Source organism: Lethenteron reissneri, chromosome 5 (assembly GCF_015708825.2).
Source record: "Lethenteron reissneri isolate LAM-NWPU_2019-01 chromosome 5, ASM1570882v1, whole genome shotgun sequence".
Classification (NCBI taxonomy): domain Eukaryota; kingdom Metazoa; phylum Chordata; class Hyperoartia; order Petromyzontiformes; family Petromyzontidae; genus Lethenteron; species Lethenteron reissneri.
Window position 1 is genome coordinate 7,333,586 of NC_083783.1, and position 21,017 is coordinate 7,354,602.

Here is a 21,017-nt window from a genome sequence, read left to right on the forward strand (position 1 = left end):
AACAGCAAAACATAATGTTTGAGGGAGCTGCGTTTGCAGCTCGCTGGCCTGTTTCTCTGATGAGAAAACAATGGTTCTTCTGTGCTAGACATCCCCCCCATCAAATTCTTCAAACACAAAGGGGACATGCCCTGTACCAGCTAAAAATATATATTTACGTGTAAGCCCAGAACATACTGTGCCCAAGAAAATTACCCTTAAGGGCAGGCGCATCGTTGCGTTTCCCTCTTTCCTCCGTTTGTTTACCCAATTATCATAATTTCCTGATTGAGGGACAAGCTCCATTAGCCATGCAGACCAGTCAGCCTGCACAGATAGACCCTTGAATCTGGAGCACGTTATAAACACACGTTTTGTGACACACGTGTTTTAATTACCTTCTTGACCTGTCTTAATTTTCTTCAAATTTTGTGTTTTTTTTTTCTTTCTCCAGGACCCTTCCAGTCCTGTGTAAAGAAATGCATTCAGTCAGGCTTGAATATCTTTCGTGTGATCTGTAACCCCCACTCCTAACTTTTTTCTCGAAGCACCTTCTCTGGAACACGCAGTCCTGAATTCTAGACACACAGACTCCTTTGCAGTGGCATTATCTGGTCCACACATCAATCACGTGTGGGCATTATCCTTTTCTCATTCTTCCTGTGGACCCCATGGTTCAACAGGCAGTTGAGATTTTATAGATAATGGTTGATGGGAGCCTGGAGAGGGAATAGCTTTTACAATGCCTTGATCAGCCCTCAGGCTATTGACTGCAAGTCACAGGGAAGGCCTAAAGATGTGCAGCTGTCAGTCTCATAGTGAGCACAGCATGTACATCTGAGGTACAAAAATCCACGATGTATCATCGGAAGCAGAATATCTCAGAATACTGGAAGAAGGAGGGGGGGGGGAGTTAGATGTAACTCACACAAATTTTTACTTTTAACGTCCCATAAAAACTTGCATATTTGTTCGGACAACTACCTTGCAAAAGTGGACAATTGTGGGACATCCAGGACCTTTGGTAACCCTATGAGCATCATCAACCTGGAATACTGGATAATTCGGATCTGGAGACCTGTACCGAACCCAGCTTCTGTCGCTGTTCGTGAACTCCTCACTCGCTCACTCGGTGTGTGTCGACCTCGCTCTGCCCCATTGCAGAAATTCAGAGAGGAGCTTCAAGTGAAAGAGGTGGAGATCATCTCCGCGATGGACACAGCGGAAATGATCTCGTCGGAGGAACAAGTGAACGATGGTATAAAAAAAAGGAATTGTTGTAACAATAGGAATTTGGCATGATTCTTTTTAGGAGGGCATGCGCAAACTCAGGGAAAAGGGCATGTCACACAGTGAATGTCAAGCGAACATTAAACAAATGTTGAAGGTTAAACAGATTGAGTGATGATATCATCTGCTTTTGTCTATTTTGTGTTGCTGGCTGCCTGACATGTTGGGCCCTTCGGCCTGTGCTCAGCATCTGTGGTTTTTAAAATGAAAGAAAATGCAGTCTACGCTAGCTCCCACGCCGCTGTGTATGATATGTATGAGCCCCCAACGCTTGACAAAAACCCCGCACTGACCAACTTTGTGCAGTGTGATCAAACGAACTGTCATGACTTGGGAGGCCTTAATCCAGCAGTGGATTGACTGTAAATAAAAATTAATTCCGGTAATTTCAATCTGTAATTGAAAATTCAGCTCTAGCTCACACTCCCTATGTTTATGATGAAGGTATGTACCTTCATCATAAACATAGGGGCTGGTGAACTTGAGTCTAAGTAACGCTTCTAAGTCTTGACAAAGCCTTGGGAAATTTCCGTTCCAAATTTATCAAATTGTATTTTCCCTCTGGGCGTCGTACAACTTGGAATGCAATTAACAGATCGTGTTGACTCTGCTGATTTAAAACAAAATGGGAAAAAAATCCATCAGTTCCAAGACAGTCCCGCATCGATTCATATTTGATTTATTTTTATTTCTCTACACTAGTTTGTTGTGTGTGCACGTTTATTTATTTCTCCATTATATCAATGCATCTCTGTACGTTTACATTTGATTGCTTTTTTTCGTATACTCGTAGGTTTTTTTTAAATATTTCGACCTTTTGGATTCATTTCACACGCAGTTGTCAAGCCGTCGGAATAGCGCACAAAGGAATGTGTGTGTGCGTGCGCGTGTGCCCTCGCGCTCCCTGCACAAAGTAAAAAAAAATTTGTTACATTTCGACCCGTTTGGGCCCCATTTCGCATCTGTCATCTCTTCAGTGTCCCTTCTCGGCCCATCAAGCCGTAAAAAAATAAATCAACAAAAAAAACACGGCAACAACCGGCCGCCTCTAGACAGCGCTTTGGGTAATCGTGCAAAATCACCAAGACAAAAAGCCCTGATGTCTGTCATCACACACGCACACTGACTGTGGTAAAACCAAGCCCTGCGTGTACTTCACAGCGGGAATGCTCTTGCTAGGCAGCGGCGGTCGTGTTGTACACTCTGAAATTAAACGGCGGCCTCCTTGAGCTGTGGCGCGTGCGGGGTTAGCCGTTGGATCGGTGGTCCATAGGTGCCGGTGTAACAGGCCGTAGTCTACCCCCAGGCCGTAGTCTACCCCCAGGCCGTAGTCTACCCCCAGGCCGTAGTCTACCCCCAGGCCGTAGTCTACCCCCAGGCCGTAGTCTACCCCCAGGCCGTAGTATACCCGGGGTTAAAACAGCCTAGGCTAGATTATACCCGGGTATATTATGGCCTAGGCCAAATTATACCCCTCTAGGCGAAATCATACCCCCATGATAGTAATAGTGTTGGGCGATATACACATGAATTACAAAAAAATTACAACATTTTATTTAAAACTGTAAACACATAAACTTTGATTGCTTCAACCAGAAAAACTTTAATAATAACCCTAACCCTATCCCTAACCCTATCCTTAACCCTAACCCAAAAAATGTTTCAATTGATCAAATTGAGATTCTTACTTCCATTTATATGCTTTTAGATATCGATTGAAGTTCGTTTGAACTTTCACATGGGGCATCTTCTGGCCTGGAGGGCTATGGTCTGGCCCAGTCTAGTTTAAACCCCCGGGTACAGTTTAGCCTAAGACACTTTATCCCCCCCTGGGTATACTCTGGCCTGGGCCAAACTATACCCGGGTTTAATCGGGGCAGGGGTTATTGTAGCCTGTTACACCGGGTTCGATTTCCACTCGTGTGGGATAAAACCCACCTGGTGGTTGATGTGGGTTAGATTGTGACAGGTCAATTGGCTAGACGCTATCGTCATCATCATCACCAACATCATCCTCAGTGACGCCATCATCCTCAACATCACCGCATTCCTCCAATTGATCGTCGTTACTGCCGTCATCATCATGAACACCGTCGTCATATTCGTCCTTCTCACCATCAATAACCTCGTGTCATAATATCGTTGTCATCGTCATAATTATCTCCATCATCTTCCTCCTCATTGTTACAACCCACAACCATCATCATCATCATCGTAATCACCACCTTCATCATCGCCAGCATCATCATCATGATCACCATCATCACCATCCTGCTCACGCACATTTGACAGTGCGCATAATGCTGAAATACACAATGAAATGTGATGGATGGAAATAAGCGTAACTCCATCAGCCATTGATCTATACATCAAAGCTGAGTGTTTTCCTCCCGCCTGTCACATCGATATAATCGTTGACCGCTTCACTCAGGGCTACGTTACAGGAACTGTAATATACGGCAGATCAGAGCACGTGGATTCGCAATCATAGTTCAAATCCTGGTCGGGCATTAATTCTACACATCATCCTTCCAGGGCCAGTAAAATAGCGTACCATTGCATGAGACATCACCGGTTGCTTTCGTTTGTCAAATCTATGGTCTCGCTCCCCATAATAAGAATGTGGAATTTCTACTCGTGACTCGGAGATATTAACGGTATTCTTAGGTTTTTTCGGTAAAGTCACGTAGGTAAAACATAAAAATTAATAAAAGTAAAATAAAATAAATATCACGACGTTTCGGAGGCAACACAAGTCTCCGTCTTCAGGTGGAACCGAAGCTTGTGTTGCCTCCGAAACGTCGTGATTTTTATTTTATTTTACTTTTATTAATTTTAATGTTTTACCTACGTGACTTTACCGAAAAAAACCTAAGAATATGAATCCTTGCAGTCACGAAAGCTTCAAATCTAGAATATTAACGGTAGTTTGCGCATCTCCTCGTCCTTGTTCGATCGAATATTCCATGGTATTTACTTAACGATTTATAAAGGAGTGGTGGGACAGTGGTTACCAAACTGCACTTTGAACTCAGCGACGTAGGTTTAAATCCCAGCCGCGTCTACCATCAGTGACACATGACGTCCGAAGCAGTCCTGGGCCGCCCCCCCCCTCACTCCACAATCCGCAGTGACCAATTTGGTGAAGTATGGTCAAACTAAATCTCTTGGCCATCACGTGGTGAGGAGGCCATTTGTAAATTCATCAATCAGTGAATTTACAAATGGCCCCTATTACGTCTTTGATTATCTCATTAGACGGCTGTGATTGTGTGCTGTGACCACAGGACTATGTGATGGGCAGCAGAGGACGTGGCACAAAAAATATGTCTATGTTCCCACGCTCCCCAACCTACAATGACCAGCGTGGGGAGGCCCTCATCCAGCAGTGGTTCGACAAGGGTCGTACATTTCACGTAATAAAATAATTTACTTATTTAATAGCTCTGTGATGTCATCATTCGAGACCATTCAGAGGCACAGTGTGGTTCACCGCTTAGCTGTAAAATGTCTGAACAGACTCGTTTTCATCATGAACCCGACGCAGATTGTACGTTTGGAACAAACATTGGGAGGGTGGGGCGGTGTGGGCTAGAGACGAGTGGTGAGGTAGCTCCAGTTCAGGCAGCCAGTTGGCTCCACGTGTGTTCTTGCAGCAGTGGATTGACAACGTGGCTGAATATGTGCGGCGTGCGTGTCCCTGCAGCGGGCGACGTAACAAGCAGCAGCAGCAGGCCGGCGGTCTGGAGCGAGCGCCTGGAAAAGGTCACGGCCGCAGCGGAGCAGCGAGCGAGCCGTCTCTCCTGGGCCCTCGCTCGCCTCGGGGTGCTTCAGGCCTCGCTGGACGACCTGCACGGACGGCTCGGCCATCGGGCCGCTGACGGGACGCCCGGGACTCCGGAGGGCCAAGCGGGGGGACCTTGCGGCGACCCCGACGGCGACCAGGAGGTGCGGTGGCACCGACGGATGGGGCGCCTACGCTGCCACGTGGAATCCCGCGGAGTTAATACGACGTAGCTGCTTTGCTTGCGTGTGTTGTGTGTGTGTCTAATAGGAGTGTGTGTCTGTGTGTGTGTTGTGGGGAGTGGTGGTGTAGTGGTTAGCGCTACGCGGCGCTACGAACCCGACGAGCCGAGTTCGATTCCCGCTCAAGGCCAACACCGGGGACGATTATCTGAACCGGTTCTGGGCCTCCCCTTGGACGACTCGGCCTCAAACGAGTACCTGGTGTGGTGTATAAGCATCGCCACTGGGGAGATAAAGGCAGCCGTGCCAACCTATACGGGGGATCTTTGTTTTGTATATGTGTTGAATTTCTTTTGCACCGAACGTAGCCAAACCGTGCTAATCGGAGCCCTCCACGCTTTCACAGCGGGGGGGGAGGCTTGGTCCAGAAGTATGTTTGGCGTACGATGAAAACAAACGTCACCATTGTCATCATTGTCACCGCCTGATTGGGCCCGCTACGTGTTTGTCACGCACGGGCGCAAAGCGGCGCTGACATTTAATCGCTGCCAAAACTGGCGGCGCCACACGCCCAAGAGGTGTCGCTCTCGCGCGTTGGAGAAATGATGGAGACGTCGCGGAGAGAAGCCACGCAAGTCCCCCTACTCTCTGCGTAGCGATTGCACGAGTTAAGAAATGACACGTTTCAGCATTTTTTGTTGTTGTCGTCAAAGTCATTCTTTTCTTCGTCCTGCAACAAAACAGAAAATCATTTCTGGCAGAATGACTAAAGTGTGCTGCTGGTTACAGAATTACATCTTCTTGGTTCTTTCGGTAAAGTCACGTGGAATGGAAATAATAAAATAATAAAAATAAAACATAATAAAAGAATTATGCAGAATTTTTATTATTTTATTATTTCCATTCTACATAATAAAATAATTATGTTTTATTTTTATTATTTTATTATTTCCATTCTACGTGACTTTACCGAAAGAACCAAGAAGATAACATTCCTGCAGTCACGAACGCTTTAAATCGAAATTACAGAATTACATGTTTCGCAGCGTGGAAAGTGACACACCAAACCCCCCCCCTGCCCCCCTCAATTATAATTACAATTCTGACCTATAGAGAGCCACATGGGTGCTGCCACAGTGGTGTAACGATGAGCAGACTGGAATTGCAGTTCGGCTGTTGAAACTGTGGGGTAAGTTTACGAAAGCCGCCCACCTGTTTCAGTCCAAGCCAGCAATGCAAATGGATTTATTGCATCTTCTTGGTTCTTTCGGTAAAGTCACGTAGAAGGGAAATAATAAATAATAAAAATAAAGCATAATATTATAATATATTCTTTTATATATTATTTTATTATGTTTATAATATTTTATATATTATTTAATTATGTTTTATTTTTATTATTTTATATATTGTTTTATTATTTTAACTTTTATTATTTTATTATTTCCCTTCTACGTGACTTTACCGAAAGAACCAAGAAGATGAATCCCTGCAGTCACGAAAGCTTTAAATCGGGATTTATCGCACTGAGTCAATCGGCGTGCTTGCGTGACGTGGGGTCAAGCGCGGGTAGCTCCCGCCTCTTCAATAACTCACCAATGTGAGGACCACCACACACCGCCTGCAAAGGTGTTTTAAAATTTGTGTATTGTCAGGGGCCAAACGAAAGGCTACCAGGGGCCGTTCGTGGCCCGCGGGCCTTGCAGTGCAGAACACCGGGATAGATGGAGCTCTCTGGCGCTCCCTCGAGTGCACGGGTGGGGAACCTTTTTTCTGCCAGGGGCCATTTGGTTATTTATAACATCATTCGCGGGCCATACAAAATTATCAATAAAAAAATTTGGCTTTTAGATTTGGTCAAACATTTAATTAACTCACCCCTAATGCGATGGCTGGAACTGCTTCTCTATGGCGAGGCGTGTGAAGTTAGCCGGTATTGATGATGTTGCTACTCGCAACTGCTTTTATAGGTTTGCTCCTAGATTTATTGAATTTCGAGTCCCGCCTGCGGTTGCCTTGGCAGGGCCAGACAAAATGATTTCGTGGGCCTTATATGGCCCGCGGGCCGGACGTTCCCCACCCCTGCTCTAGTGGAAGGCCCTGATTGCCAGCGGTGTCACACGCAATCGGTGGCATTGCTGGAGCCCTTACCCCCTTACCCTTGAGAGTGCGCGCGAGCACACGCTCTCGCGTGGTGACAACGGCGAGCTGAGATCGTGACTCCTCGGGTCGCTTCACGATCGGGAAGCGGGACGCCGCCACCGCTCTCGGCGGGGACGTTAAAGGCCATGGGGCCCATCTGTCCGACAGCAGACGCGGGGTGCCAAGTGTCACTCGTTGTATGCAAAGGCCATTGTTTGTTTGTTGTTGTTGTTACCGCCAAAGCAAAAATTTGACGAGAAAATAACACCCTTGGCGTCTGCGCCCTTGGCAGCGGTGAGGGAGAAGCCATCATCGTAAACACGCCGTGCACAGCTTAAATTAACGACCCTGCACGTATATTCATCGGAGGCGTTAAACAAAAAAAAACTTCAAAGCGGCCATGGTCACGTGAGCGAGAGACTTAAGAGGCCTCCTGAGGGTCCCGTTAAACAGGTCCTGAGGGTCCCGTTAAACAGGGCATTGAAGCGAATTCAAAAGGTAGAGATGCAAACCTGCATTCGTTTGCTCAGGACACTGCTGGTGGAAGGGCTTCCACGAGAGGTAGCTCTTAGAGTGGCATACTCTTCCACGCAGGCCATAGAAATGTTTATTTACACACCTCCAAGTTGCGTGGTTGGCGATGTTACGGTGCGAAAGAAGTTCAAAATTTTGGAAGTTGCTGGAGTCCCCACATTTTACCCCACCATACGTGACCTGCCAATCGACTCACCGGGGCATCCACGTTTTTACTGCCGAGTGGACAGGGAGGGATTTTAGAAACTTGCTCTATTTCTGCAACTGCCACGCCGGGAGAAGGCGACGAACCGGCAGTGTCTGGATTAACATGTCCAGTGAGCTCACGATAACACCACGGCGGCATCCCTAAACACCGTACTCGGCTTAGGTGAACGACCATGCACACTTAAATGAGCGGCATTGAAAGGTGACTTCAAAAGCTGCCGTGTATATTTTCGTGAGAGAGACGTTACGTGGCACCGCTTGAGTCTTCCCTTTCGAAGAGTCGTTTAGTCGAATTCACCGACGCAGAAACTCCAGCGTGTGCGTACGGGGGTTGCACCACGTGTCAGCAGTACGATGTCCCAAATTTTTTGGCATGACGGTCTGCGCGATGTCGGCCTCCCGAAGAAGCACGCGGAGCGAAACGTCGGACATGGTGCCAAACGGCACGCAGTACCGACCCGAAAACACCTTGGCCAGCAACAACCGCGAAAATCCTGATGCGGTCCAATTAACCAGCAATGAGAATTAATTGCCGTTGCGTTTCTCTCTAATTGAACTTCAGAGCATCGAGGAGGAGTCGTCGTCGAGGCCGTTGGCCGAGGAGCTGAGGTCGGTGGAGGAGGCGGCGGGCGAGCTCGCCTCCGCCGGCGTCGTTCTCTCGTCGTCCACCCAGCAGAGGCTGCAGGAAGTGACGTCCACGTGGCGGGAGATGCAGGTGAGCAGCATCGGTGGTGGCCGGAGCTGCCGAGTCGCGAAGGCGGTGCGGCTGCACCGTGTCGCGCGGGAGGGTGGAGACACGCCAGAGGTCGCAAACGGGTTTTGATTCCTTACCTGTACCCGGCCGCATCAGAGTCGCAAACGGGTACCCGTACCTGGCCGGGTACGGGTACCCGTACGCTACCCGTACCCGTACCCTACCCGAAATGAGTGACAAACGGTTACTCACCGGTGACTCACGGCCTACCCGTACCCGGCCGCACCAGGGTCGCAAACGGGTACCCGTACCCGTACCTGGCCGGGTATGGGTAGCCGGGTTTCGGGTAGGGTACGGGTATCGGGTACCCGATTGCGACCTCTGAGACACGCTCGGCTGCCCTCAGAATCAATATTTAAGGTGACTTAAAGCTTTCGTGACTGCAGGGATTGATATTCTTTGGGTCACGTAGATAGAAATAAAAATAAAAATATCACGACGTTTCGATCGCAACGCAAGCCTGATGACGTTGCAATCGAAACGTCGTGATATTTTTATTTCTATTTACGTGAATTTACCGAAAGACCCAAAGAATACAGTATCTGAAGGTTTGCTGTTTTTCTTTTTATTAGTTTGTTGTCCTTCCTGCCCCCGGCACCTCCGATTAGCACGGTTGGCTACGTACTGTGCAAAAGAAGTTCACCGTACGTACATGCAAACGCGGATCAGCAGCCGTGCCTCGTGTCAGGCCACAACTGTAGAACCAGGCTGAGGCAGCTGTCGCATGGGCTTCAAATGAGAGCAGGTGTCATCCTTAAGCCACTTACGATTAAAGAACAATTAGTGAGTATTTCTAGTGCCTGATTGGCATATGCACATGTGGTTCCTATTTATACACGACGTGTAGATTCCACAAAACGTGTCACGCAATCTTGTACAAGCACTCAATTGTGGTTTGGAAATTTAAATAAATAACCATTCCTCATAACAAATGCTCAATTGTTTTTTTGTTAATCATGAATAAAACTATCCTTGAAAACCAAACCAACAAATAAAAAAAATACCTAAAAATGTAAACCCACAAACACCTTCGTTTTTATAATCATCCAATAAACCTCGATGTAGCATCGACGAGTGATGTACGCCCGATGAAGCGACGCTGTTATGTAATTGTGTTGCATGCGGTTTTTTACCATTAGCATGCGCATTTTTATTAGCTTTTAGATCTCACCAGGATGTGTGTTAGCTTGATCGTGGGAGCATAAGGCACAGTGACTGAACCTTAGCAAACGCACAATTCTTATGAAGCCCATCCTGGGGATGAGTGCAGGCATTTCTATCTCCTTAAGCAATGACCTTTGGGGTCAGCCCCATAGCTTGCCCTTCCTAAATTCAAAATAATTTTTCGTGCCTTCTCCTTCGGAGCAAATTATAGCGTGCCAAGTGCAGATCTTTCACGTCAATTCATTTCTCGCTTGTCAAGGTTACAAATTACCTTGGCATTTCTAAGACCCCCCCCCCCCCCCGTCTGCCACAATTAAAATCTGAAATGGAAGGGAATGTCGCGTTTGTGCTCACGCGCTCGCATTTTTCTCGTCGCGCCGCGTTTCTCCCCGCCCCCCACTTCTTCCGCCGCTGTCGATCGCCGCTTTTTTCATTTTGTCCCAAGGAGCAGCAGTTGCTTCCGTGACGTTGGGGCAGCACCGGCAAGGCCCGTCGAGCAGAGAATGCGCGCTCCCAGAATTCACAGAAGACAAATGCGTTCCTCCGTTCATCACTCGCTATCTCGGCTGCGCCCGGCGGCGTCGAAACGATGAATTGCCGCAGCGCGCACTACCGATGGCGAAATAAAACAATCATCTCGGGGGGGGGAAGAAAAGCTCCCGTATACTTTTCAACAGTTTAAATCCTCCCTTATAATCACTTCAACGTTTATTTGGCTCTTCAAAGGGTGGCATTTGTTTGTGGCGATGGTGTAAGGCCAAGGCGTGGAGATTCTTATTGCGCCGTACTTTTAATATTACCAGCTGGGTGGAGTGGTGAAGCGGTAAACACACTTGCGCAATGGATTCGAGTCCCAATTTTCCAGCCACAGGAAACATCAGTGGTGATCGATATCTGAACTGGTCCTGGCTCTCCTCGCTGCCTTCGCCAACCCGGGCTGACCAGGCATGGTGAAGTATGCTCAAACAATCCAACCCCCTAAATTTCGATTTAAAGCTTTCGTGACAGCAGGGATTCATCTTCTTGGTTCTTTCGATAAAGTCACGTAGAAGGGAAATAATAAAATAATAAAAATAAAACATAATTAAATAATTCTCACAACGTTTCGGCCACAACGCAAGCAGCCGTCCTCAGGTGAAGACCAGGTCTGTCAGGGAGACAGCGTCTTATTATTTCCCTTCTATGTGACTTTACCGAAAGAACCAAGAAGATGAATCCAACCCCCTCCCCCCACACCGTTGGGGGAGCCTTAATCCAGCATTGGATTGATAGAGAGCTGTAAATTATTATACATTTTTATGAATTCCAACAGCAATCAATAGGCCGAGTTCTCTGTTCTGAACCCATTGCCACCTGCAGCGCTATCAACCGCTGTGGACATTTAATGAGGGGTGAATATGCTCCCTCACCCCCTGCGGTCGTGTGGGACGTTCCACGATTAATTGAAAAACATTCAGCGCCGATGTTTCAAAAGGACCTCCGCCCCTCCCTCCGCCCCCACCACCACGCTGGTTTAATTGATGGTCACAGACCACATATTTCTCGCTGCACAAGTACTTGATGGAATTCAACGTAAAGCGGCCGGGTCGATTGAATGTTCCAGCACTCGCTGACTCGCTCCTCGTGCTGGCTCAAGGATAGTCAGCTGCCTCTGTAACGCTCTGCTATTATCGCTGCCACTGCTAACCACGGTTGCTTTACCGTTCTCGTGAACTTCGCTCGTCAATTGCTCCCACCCACATTGAGGACTCGGTGTGACCGGACTAACTGTTCCGTCCCACCGAAAAACGGCGTTCAACCGTTACACACATAACGCTTATCTAATGTGCCTTTCAAGCATGTGCCTTTTGTTGTTGCCTTTCAAGCGTGTGCCGATTGTGGCTGGCCGCTTGGCATTTTGGCCTTTTGGGCTCTGTGCTAACAACAGTGGTGGGAAGAATGGCAAAAAGTTTAATGCCAACCTTTGTTACACAGACAAAAACAAACTTTACGAAATAATCATCGTCATGGTCATTCTATTCAAGGCCGCCACAGTGCGTCACTGCACGAATGTCGGCCTTCGGAGCGAAATTTTATTCTTTCCACAATCGCTGTTTACCCTCGCAGTCATGTGACCACTATGAAGTAATAATGATAATAATTTCATTCGTTTTCAGCGCTTTTAATAATTTTCAGTTCACCACTTGATAAAGTGCCTCCCCAATCCCTTGTTGGTCATGTTTTTGACCATACTTCACCAACTTGGCTAGTGTGGATTGACAGAAGTCCAGGGAGGGCCCAAGTCTTGTTTAGCTATCGCTTCCCGCTGACGATAGCCGTGACTGGGAGTCGAACTCAGGTTGCCGGGTTCAGAGTGTGGTGCACGAACACACTGCGCCAACGCTTCCTTGTGTAATAAAGGTCGTGGAAGCGACTTTTGGAATCAGGGTCTTTCGTTCACAACACTCCTGTCTTACTCCTTCACGCTGCTAACAGCGTGAGAGGGAGAGAGAGGGACTCACGCTGCCACGTGGCAGGCCTGGACCCCCGCTCCAACGTGGCCTCACCCTTCGTTCCAGATCTGACCACGTGTTGTCCGTCTCCACCCCTTTTAATACCCGGGTCATGTGGTACCTTTCCACCAGTCCTGGTTAACCTCCATGGAATCTTCCAGACTCCATCGTACGATCCCAGGACCACGCCCCTGACTCGTCCCCCCATTGGCTGTGGCTAAAGCCAGCAGATCCAATCATCTACTTGCAGACGTCACCTTCCCATGACGTCAGGGCCACGCCCCTAGATTTGTCCCCATTGGCTATGGGCCAGGACCGGTAGAGCCAATCATCGTAACGAGGTGTGATCAATCAACCACCCGGATATACCCTCACATTACACTTGCATTCCCCGTGAATTGTCGAGCTACTGCTGAATGAGGGCCTCCAAAAGCCATGTGGCTTCTTCCACCCACCCGCCCTCGCACAAAGAATCACCATGATATTATTATTATGATGTAAAGGAATGGAACACATCTGAGAAGATAATCCACTGTAAAGATGGAGTGATCAATGAGCTCATGTGCAGGTGCGAGGCGGGCTATTTCTTCATGGAATCATTCGATATTACAGTGGCCAAAGGAGGCCTTTATCCAGTGGTAGATTGACCTTGGCTGATGATGATGATAATAATAATACAATTTATATAACGCGCGCAATGTTGCGGACCAAAGATGCAATTCTGATAACAGTGACGATATTGCAATGTCACAGTATACGATGAATATCAAACGAAATGCTTTATCGCAACATACGTTCATCGGCCGTCACTTATTTCGTAGCTCCGTTTTTCCACCGTGGGCCCACACATTGCTCATCGCCAATCAACAAAAAAAACGTGTTCCCACCGGCCCTGACTCCAGCTGAATGTCTCAATATCCAAAACACGCACCACTGCTGCCGCTGCTGCTGCTGCACCGATGTCTAGAGACGGTCTGCAGAGAGAGGATTTAGTTGAGGAAGTCACCGGTGCCTTGCGTGAGCCCATGACGCGATATTAACACCTGCGCAAAACGGAATCTAACCCCGCGGGAGAGGTTCTCTCAGCTGTCGACACGCGCGGGGGGTTGTCTTTCAGCCCAGAGGGGAGACGCGGCGCCCTCGGAAACTGGTCTCAAGCTCGGAGCGCCACGCCTAATTCCATCGAGCTGAAGTGTGAAAAATTAAAATAGTTTTTTGGGCCCTTGATCGTTCCCTTAATCTAGTGTTAAAAGCAATAGATGTCCTCCTTATTCAGTCGGTGCTCACCCTCCGTTTACTGACACATTTCCAATGACTTCCCTGCAAAGTGGTAGCTATTTTATCGACCCCCCCCTCTCCCGAAAGGGATGATGGGCAGAGTCAACCCCCAACTCACAAACGTCCCAATTGTGAGTGGCTCGCCCTACCGACGGGCCACCTGCCCGAGCACGCGGCCCTAGAGCCTGACAATGGAACGCTGCCGTCACGCTTGGCCAGGGCTTTGTTCTACCCGCCGTTCCTCCAACGTTCCCACGTCCTCTCGTCCCACCTCCGTTGCCTCTTCATCTCTGGCAAGGAAGCCTCATTCGTGCCGCCGCCGCCGGAGATGAAGATCGACTCTTCGGAACGATGTTCATTTGCCACCCCATAAAAGCCGGCAGAGCTGTGCCTCGGCTGGCCGGTGTGTCGATGCGGTGTTTTAAATCGAAGATGAATGCATTTTGATGTGGAAAAGTGGTGCATTGGTTGGAGTATAATAATAATGATAATCTCACTGAAAATACTCTTTGGTTTTTTCAGTAAAGTCACGTAGGCAAAAAATAAAATAAAATAAATGATAACAACTAAATTAAATCACGACGTTTCGGGCGCAACACAAGCGTCCGTCATCAGGTGTGTTGTGCCCGAAACGTCGTGATTTAATTTAGTTGTTTTCATTTATTTTATTTAATTTTTAACCTACGTGACTTTACCGAAAAAAACAAAGAGTATGAATCCTTGCAGTCACAAAAACTTTAAATCTAGAATTCACTTAAAATAATAATAAAAATAACAATACCACAAGTAAGATATTCATTATTACTGGTTAAAGTGTAGTAATGATAATATAGAGTATAACAATAACTGGTACACATTTAATAATGATAATAATCTCACTTAAAAATCCCGCTGATTGCGCCGCGCGAGTTTGTGCCGCCACTCGAGCTAGAGTTGGCAGCGAGAGCTTCGCCTCTCTCCAGAAAATCCGACGCCCGCTCCCCTCAAAATCCAAAACATCCGGCACAAGCGGCCCCTGAAGTACCACCCCCGCAACCCCAAGTCTCACCGTGCATTCCTGCTCATCTTCAAACAAAGGCCACTTCATGGTCCCCTTGCGCGGGAATTGGAGCTCTCGAATGTGTCCGCGGATCCCGTCATCGTCATCGCAAGTGGAGCGTCGCCGACAGCGGAGCCCTCGACTATCGCCGGGGGAAGGGAGGCTTAGCCATCAACATGGAGTCGTGGCGCGGACGCCACTGCTGTGTTTGCTTCCACACAACAACAACCGCCATTCGCCACTATGTGTGGCAGTGCCAGGCTATGTGCACGTTAAGGGCACATGACGTATCGAACGCCCGCTGGCAGGAGGTCACGGGAAAGACCCAAGTGCCATGGGTTGACTGTTTCAGATAACTGGCCGATGCACCACCTGTGCCCCCTACTGTGCCAACTTGCTGTGTTTTAGCCGCCTGGTGTTCCGCTCCTTGCTGGGAGCGTCGCTCCTTTGCCCTCCATTGTTGCTGGAGGGCGACTGCCTCCAACTGCCCAGTAGCGTCCTTCACGAGCCTCCTCCACAGAGGTCAATTCAGCTCCACATCCTCTTGTACCACATCACTCTATATTTTCTCTAGCCCGTGCTGCGCCTGTTTAGTCTCCACTATCCAGCCAAACAAAAGCTGTTTAGGCATGCGGTTGCTGGGCATGCGGGCTACATGCCCCCCCCCTCCCCCCTACTGGAGAGGTGAAACGGTAAAACAAAGGAACCGTTTTGTACGAGCGATGCATTCCGTTTCATTCTCACATACCTCCTCCTCCTTTGCCGCTGTACAAACCAAGGCGCCAGGTGAATTTTATTTTCCACTGTCCCCTAACATGAAACGCGCACTGATTCAGTCCGGTGACACCGTGTGGATGACGTGGCGGGTGCCGTCTCGTCGCAGTGTTTGCCGACTGTCGGGACACGCAATGATGGGTTGGGATGCGTGTGGATGATGCGGTGATGCTGTGTCCTTGCCGTGTGCTGACAGAGGTCACACGCGATGAACCCATCACAAGTCCCGAACCAGATTCAGATGTCTTGAGAGGCCCAGCTTAATGCGGTTTGGTTTTGGCTCGGCATGGCAAATAAACAGCTGAACCCTGGCTGCCATATATTGCACCTGCAGCGGCGCGCTGTCGTTTGATATGCTGGGAGCACTTAGCTAATGGTCCCAATAGCACCTTCTGCTGTCTAAGCAAACACAACTCTGTTAGACGATGATATCATATGGCCAGCAGACAGCGACTATTAGAGATTCAGTTCTGAGTGATTTGGAAAAATCTCGCCCACCCACCGCTTTGCAGTTTATATTTGCGGAAGTGCGACGTTGTACGATTCGAGTATTCGTAGCCGCAGCCGCACAAATCAGAGAGACTATTATTTTCTATGGGAGGTTTGTTTGAATCAATGAACTGATCGATTTATTGTCTGAAACGTATTACAATGCGATGTGCCCCCGACGTCTGCACGCTCGCGGGAAATTGATACGCAACGTGTCGCGCGATCAAAATGTGGTCGTTTGTCAAAGTGTTTTTGTTTTCTCTATCTCGTTGGCGTGTCCGTTTAAAAACATTTTTTTATCTTCTCCTTCTTCTTCACCATCAGACCACGTTGGACGGTCAGATCGATCAATCAGAAGAGGTGGAGAGCGACCCGAATCTCGCTCCGAAAGCGTACATCCCAAGTGAGTGTCTGACTCCGGCGGCGCGCGTTGCCCATGAATCAATCTCACCTGTCACGCGCAGATAAACGTTTCCCGCGTCTTGCTGAACCTCACCGCGCACGGTCCGTGGCTTCGGCATATATCCCGCCCCGGGGTGCGCGGGGGGATTGGAAAGCAGGGCCATAGTCCCGCAGATTTGCAAACATTCCCTCCGCTGCCATGTGTGGCGGACTAATGATGGATTTACTTTGACGTGTGCGAGGAACACGCTCGATGATTCATGGGATTGCGTCGTTCGTGCGCGTGGTGCGAGAGGCGCTGTGGATTTATCTCGCGGGGTGTGGTGAAGCTCGCGGTCGCCGAGGCTGTTGTGTGAGACTCGTCCGGGGAGGGAGGGAAGGGGGTTCGCGTCCAGGTCGAGTGATCGACGGTCCCATCGTGACCTTGCGCGTAATGAGACCGGGGGCGTTGCGTCTCTGGCTCTGCAATAAAATATGCAAGAAAGGTTTCGACGGAGAGCGAAATTAATTATTGTAATATATTTACACGTGAAACAAAACACATTGGCTGATGAGCATGTCAGAGTATTTATACGTTTATTTTAATCTATATTCATAACGTGGATAAATACAACCGTATGTCATTTAGTAGTTCATGAGATAAAACATCTCAGCTCATAACGTGATTAATAATATTGAATAACTTTGCAGATATTTTGTGAATTTGATGTGATGTTCGATCGAGAACTCGGAGGCAATGTATACCTATTTCTATTTATCTTGATAAACAACATGAATATACAAGAATCATTATTTACAACCTTTTGTTATTCCACTGCTGGATGAAGGCCAACCCGCACCATGTTGCATCGTGTGGTTATTTTCACCACAGTTCACCACCCGAGCTGGTGCGGGTTTAGGAGCAGGAGAGGGGGGGGAGATGCCCAGGACCGGTTCGATTATCGCTCCCCACTGATATTAACCCTGGCCAATACATCGCGTTCAGGTTACCGGATTCGCATCACAGCGCGCTAACCACCAAGTGTCTGAATACGACTCTATCACGGTGCCTCCGTACAAAAGCGTGGGGAATAAGGGGGGGGGGGGGAGAGATGACCAAGCAACGGTGGGGAGGGAATTACGAACAGCAGGGCTCACCGGTTTGTCACATGTGTAATGTGCCTGCGTGCGTTGCGGCTACAGTTTTGGAGGAAATGCCCTCTGGCAAGCAATGCTCAAGCACGCGTGTTTTCTTTTTCTACCAAGCCCGAAGTGAGGGCCGCAGAAGCGGCACTGCCGTGCGCGTCACAGCTGGCAGTCGGGACGGCTGCCGCGTGCAACGCTCCGTGTGTTACTTGCGCAACAATCTAGCCGAGGTCCCACGGGCGAGCGAAATTCCGTCGTGAAAAATAGCTTTCACGGAGCGCCTGCCCACTCCCCCGCGGTCCCCTTTTTGCTGCCTCGCAAAAAGCAAATCCCAGCTGCTTTGCCAGCGTGCGCGCGTAAGAGGGTTTAAGTCGCACGTTTCACACCGGCACCGTTGTTCTCTTATCTCCGGAAAAGTTACCAGTGCCAAGGCCGGACAGATACATGTTTGGCATCGGGGTAGCAGTGGATGTGAGGACACGCATTATTCTTGAGTTTAAAGAGGAACGGGGGTTGGAGTTGGGGGAGGCATGGTGGCATAGTGGATTAGCGCATTGCAACATGAACCCCGCCAGCTGATAAACTTAGTGATGACTGCTAAGCCAATAAAGGGTCCTTTCAACTATGTAAGGGCAAATGTGTGTTTAATCATTCCAATAAAATAAATTTCATTTATTTGTACATTCAATTCCTGGATGAAGTCCTCGCCGTGCCGTGCCGGTCATGGGTGTTCTTTGACCATACTTCACCACCCTAGGGGGGGGGGGATGCTTGGCGTTTACTGTACTATATGGGCCTGGCAAGCCTGCGGTTGATTGCCGGCCACGAACTACGTCGTGGTGAGCGGTGTGTGAACCGGTGCCTTAACCACGTCCCCTTCATTAACACGCGCTGACCAGCACGGCAAAGTATGGTCAAACGGCCCTCAAAAACTGACAGTAGCTACATTGACAAATTGTCAACGTCAAGTAGAAGAAGAAGTCGTATGCATCGAACTACAACTGCTGCACCTGCAACGTCTCATGCAATGGGCAGTGAAGGGAGCGGCAGGTTTACCACGCTTTGGATTCTGCAATCCCTGGTACTGAAACCTCCAGATTAGGAAGTTAATGAACGGAAAAATCGCAATGTTCTTGCTTTTAAACTTTCCTCCGTGGGGTTCCGTCTATATTTCAAGCACTTCAACCCACTTGCCGAGTGCAATTGAACACTTCACGAGAAGCTAAAACTTCTGAAGCGAGACACTCGCCTGTCCCCGACGGCAACCTGATCGTGCGAGTCGGCAACGTGGCACCGATTCCGCACGTGTTCACGATCTACAGATTTGTCTCAAATTACCGGTTATACCCTTTCGCACAACCGAGCCGTGCCGGGGCCAGCCCAGTGCGGCTCGGCTTGTTTTTTTAAATCCTTTATATTAAGTTCGCTTGCGTGCTTGCTTGCTTGCTTACGACCGTGCAAATCTTTCGGTCGTTTTTTAACCCACTTCCCGTGATCCAATCGAGCTGACATTTTGCACACAGACTTGTTGTGCGAAACAATTAATGTTCGTGAAAATTTTTTTCCAAAATTTTACACTGTTTAGGGAAAACAAATTAAATATTTAATTACCAATTGTTTAATACTGGCAGACAATCATCTGACTCATAGGTGGCAGCCATCTCAAGCCAGAGGACGAGAGGACTCTAGCCGCCACGCATATAAAGGATTTATAGTGAAAAACTTTGTTTTTACGGGTTATACTTATTCCCACTGCAAAAGCTCCGAGCCAGGACGTCGCGCACAATGACTGCGTCATTAGCCCCAGCCCATGGCACGTGCCTGACTCCGAGCCAAAGTTCAAGATGCCTTGTGAGAGGCCAGCGTGTTAGCGTGGTTTGGTCACAGCTCGGCATGGAAAATAGCCAGTGGAAAACTACCCCATACCAAGCCGGCTTGGAAATGCCATTGGGAAAGGGATGATGCTTTCCAAGTGCCACTTTCGTTTTAATAATTTGATTTGTCGGCACACTCCTCTGGCTGGCGAGCGGTTTGATTTTAAATTTCGATTTAAAGCTTTCGTGACTGCAGGGATTCATCTTCTTGGTTCTTTCGGTAAAGTCACGTAGAATGGAAATAATAAAATAATGAAAAATGAAAACTAATAAAATAATTCTCGCGACGTTTCGGCCACAACGCAAGCAGCCGTCCTCAGGTGAAGAACAGGTCTGTCGAGAAGACAGAGCATTGTTGGGTGGAGACTCTGTCTTCTCGACAGACCTGTTCTTCACCTGAGGACGGCTGCTTGCGTTGTGTCCGAAACGTCGTGAGAATTATTTTATTATTTTATTATTTCCATTCTACGTCACTTTACCGAAAGAACCAAGAAGGTTTGATTTTACTTGGCTGTCCGCTCCACCACGTTGCGCAAACATCTCCACCCAACACGCCCGTCCCGTTGCGTTCAATTAACTACAAAGTCCCGCTTCTGTGTCGTCCTTCGCGGCACGGTTAACTGGTGGTGTTTCCAGTGTGCGGTGGGTCAATGCAAGTTGGGCAGCTCTACGGCCATCACTGTAAAGGTCTGATCACCATGGCGGCTCTAGTTATAGGATAATCAAGCACGTGGCTTCGAGAGCCCCCCCCCCGCCCCCAGCAGCTCAAGGGGCCCTGGTTTCACAGAAAATTGGGGCTGCATCAAATATCAGCGAAAATTCGAAATCCTCATGAACGCAGCTATCTCCTGGCCAGAGCTAACATCAGCGGTGAATGATGCCTGAACCAGGTGTGGGCCTCTCATGAATTCTGTACTGAACATTCTGGTGAAGTGTGGTCAAGCAACCCCCCCCCCCCCCAAGATCGATGTGGCATGCCTTTATCAAGGCATATATTTACAAAGGACTGAACAAGATTACTATTTCTGTGTAGGTTTTCGCACTTGTGCTGCACAGCTTTCCCAGGTGTAGTTCTTTCATGTTGTGCCGTGGTGCAACATGAAAACACATTGGGGGAACTATGTTATGACCATCATTATTATGATTGCGATCAGATCCCTGGATATTTCTTTACTTGCCAATGTGGAAACTTAGCACAATCTGCGTGCCCCAGCCTGGGCAGTGCCTTGTGTAAATCCTGTTTGTGTGCGTGTGTGTGTGTCCGATCCGCGTGTCCACTGCGATGCAGGCTCCTTACAGGGCTCCTGGGAATGTTCCCTCGCCACCAACAAGGTCCCCTACTACATCAAGTAAGTCAGCACACGTCGGGCATACACCAACAACAGCAGTTGCACGACAGTGCTCTGTCCATTCGTATGTCCGTCTATTAATGAGGGGCACGATAACCCCCCGTGAAGTTGATCCGGTATCAATTAAAGTTTACTGGAACGTTGTGTCGCTGTTAGGGA

The 21,017-nt window shown here is 48.5% G+C and overlaps 1 protein-coding gene across 7 annotated transcripts in view; it reads left to right on the plus strand.

The window, feature by feature from the left end:
• LOC133351870 (dystrophin-like) overlaps positions 1–21,017 on the plus strand; it is a 325,976-nt gene that overhangs the window by 226,703 nt on the left and 78,256 nt on the right. For all 7 annotated transcript variants that reach the window (XM_061567468.1, XM_061567455.1, XM_061567476.1 and 4 more), the window contains 5 exons: positions 1,144–1,237; positions 4,976–5,217; positions 8,681–8,833; positions 16,433–16,511; positions 20,798–20,858. In XM_061567468.1, the coding sequence (XP_061423452.1) occupies positions 1,144–1,237; positions 4,976–5,217; positions 8,681–8,833; positions 16,433–16,511; positions 20,798–20,858 (629 nt within the window). The remainder of the gene's footprint in view (positions 1–1,143; positions 1,238–4,975; positions 5,218–8,680; positions 8,834–16,432; positions 16,512–20,797; positions 20,859–21,017) is intronic.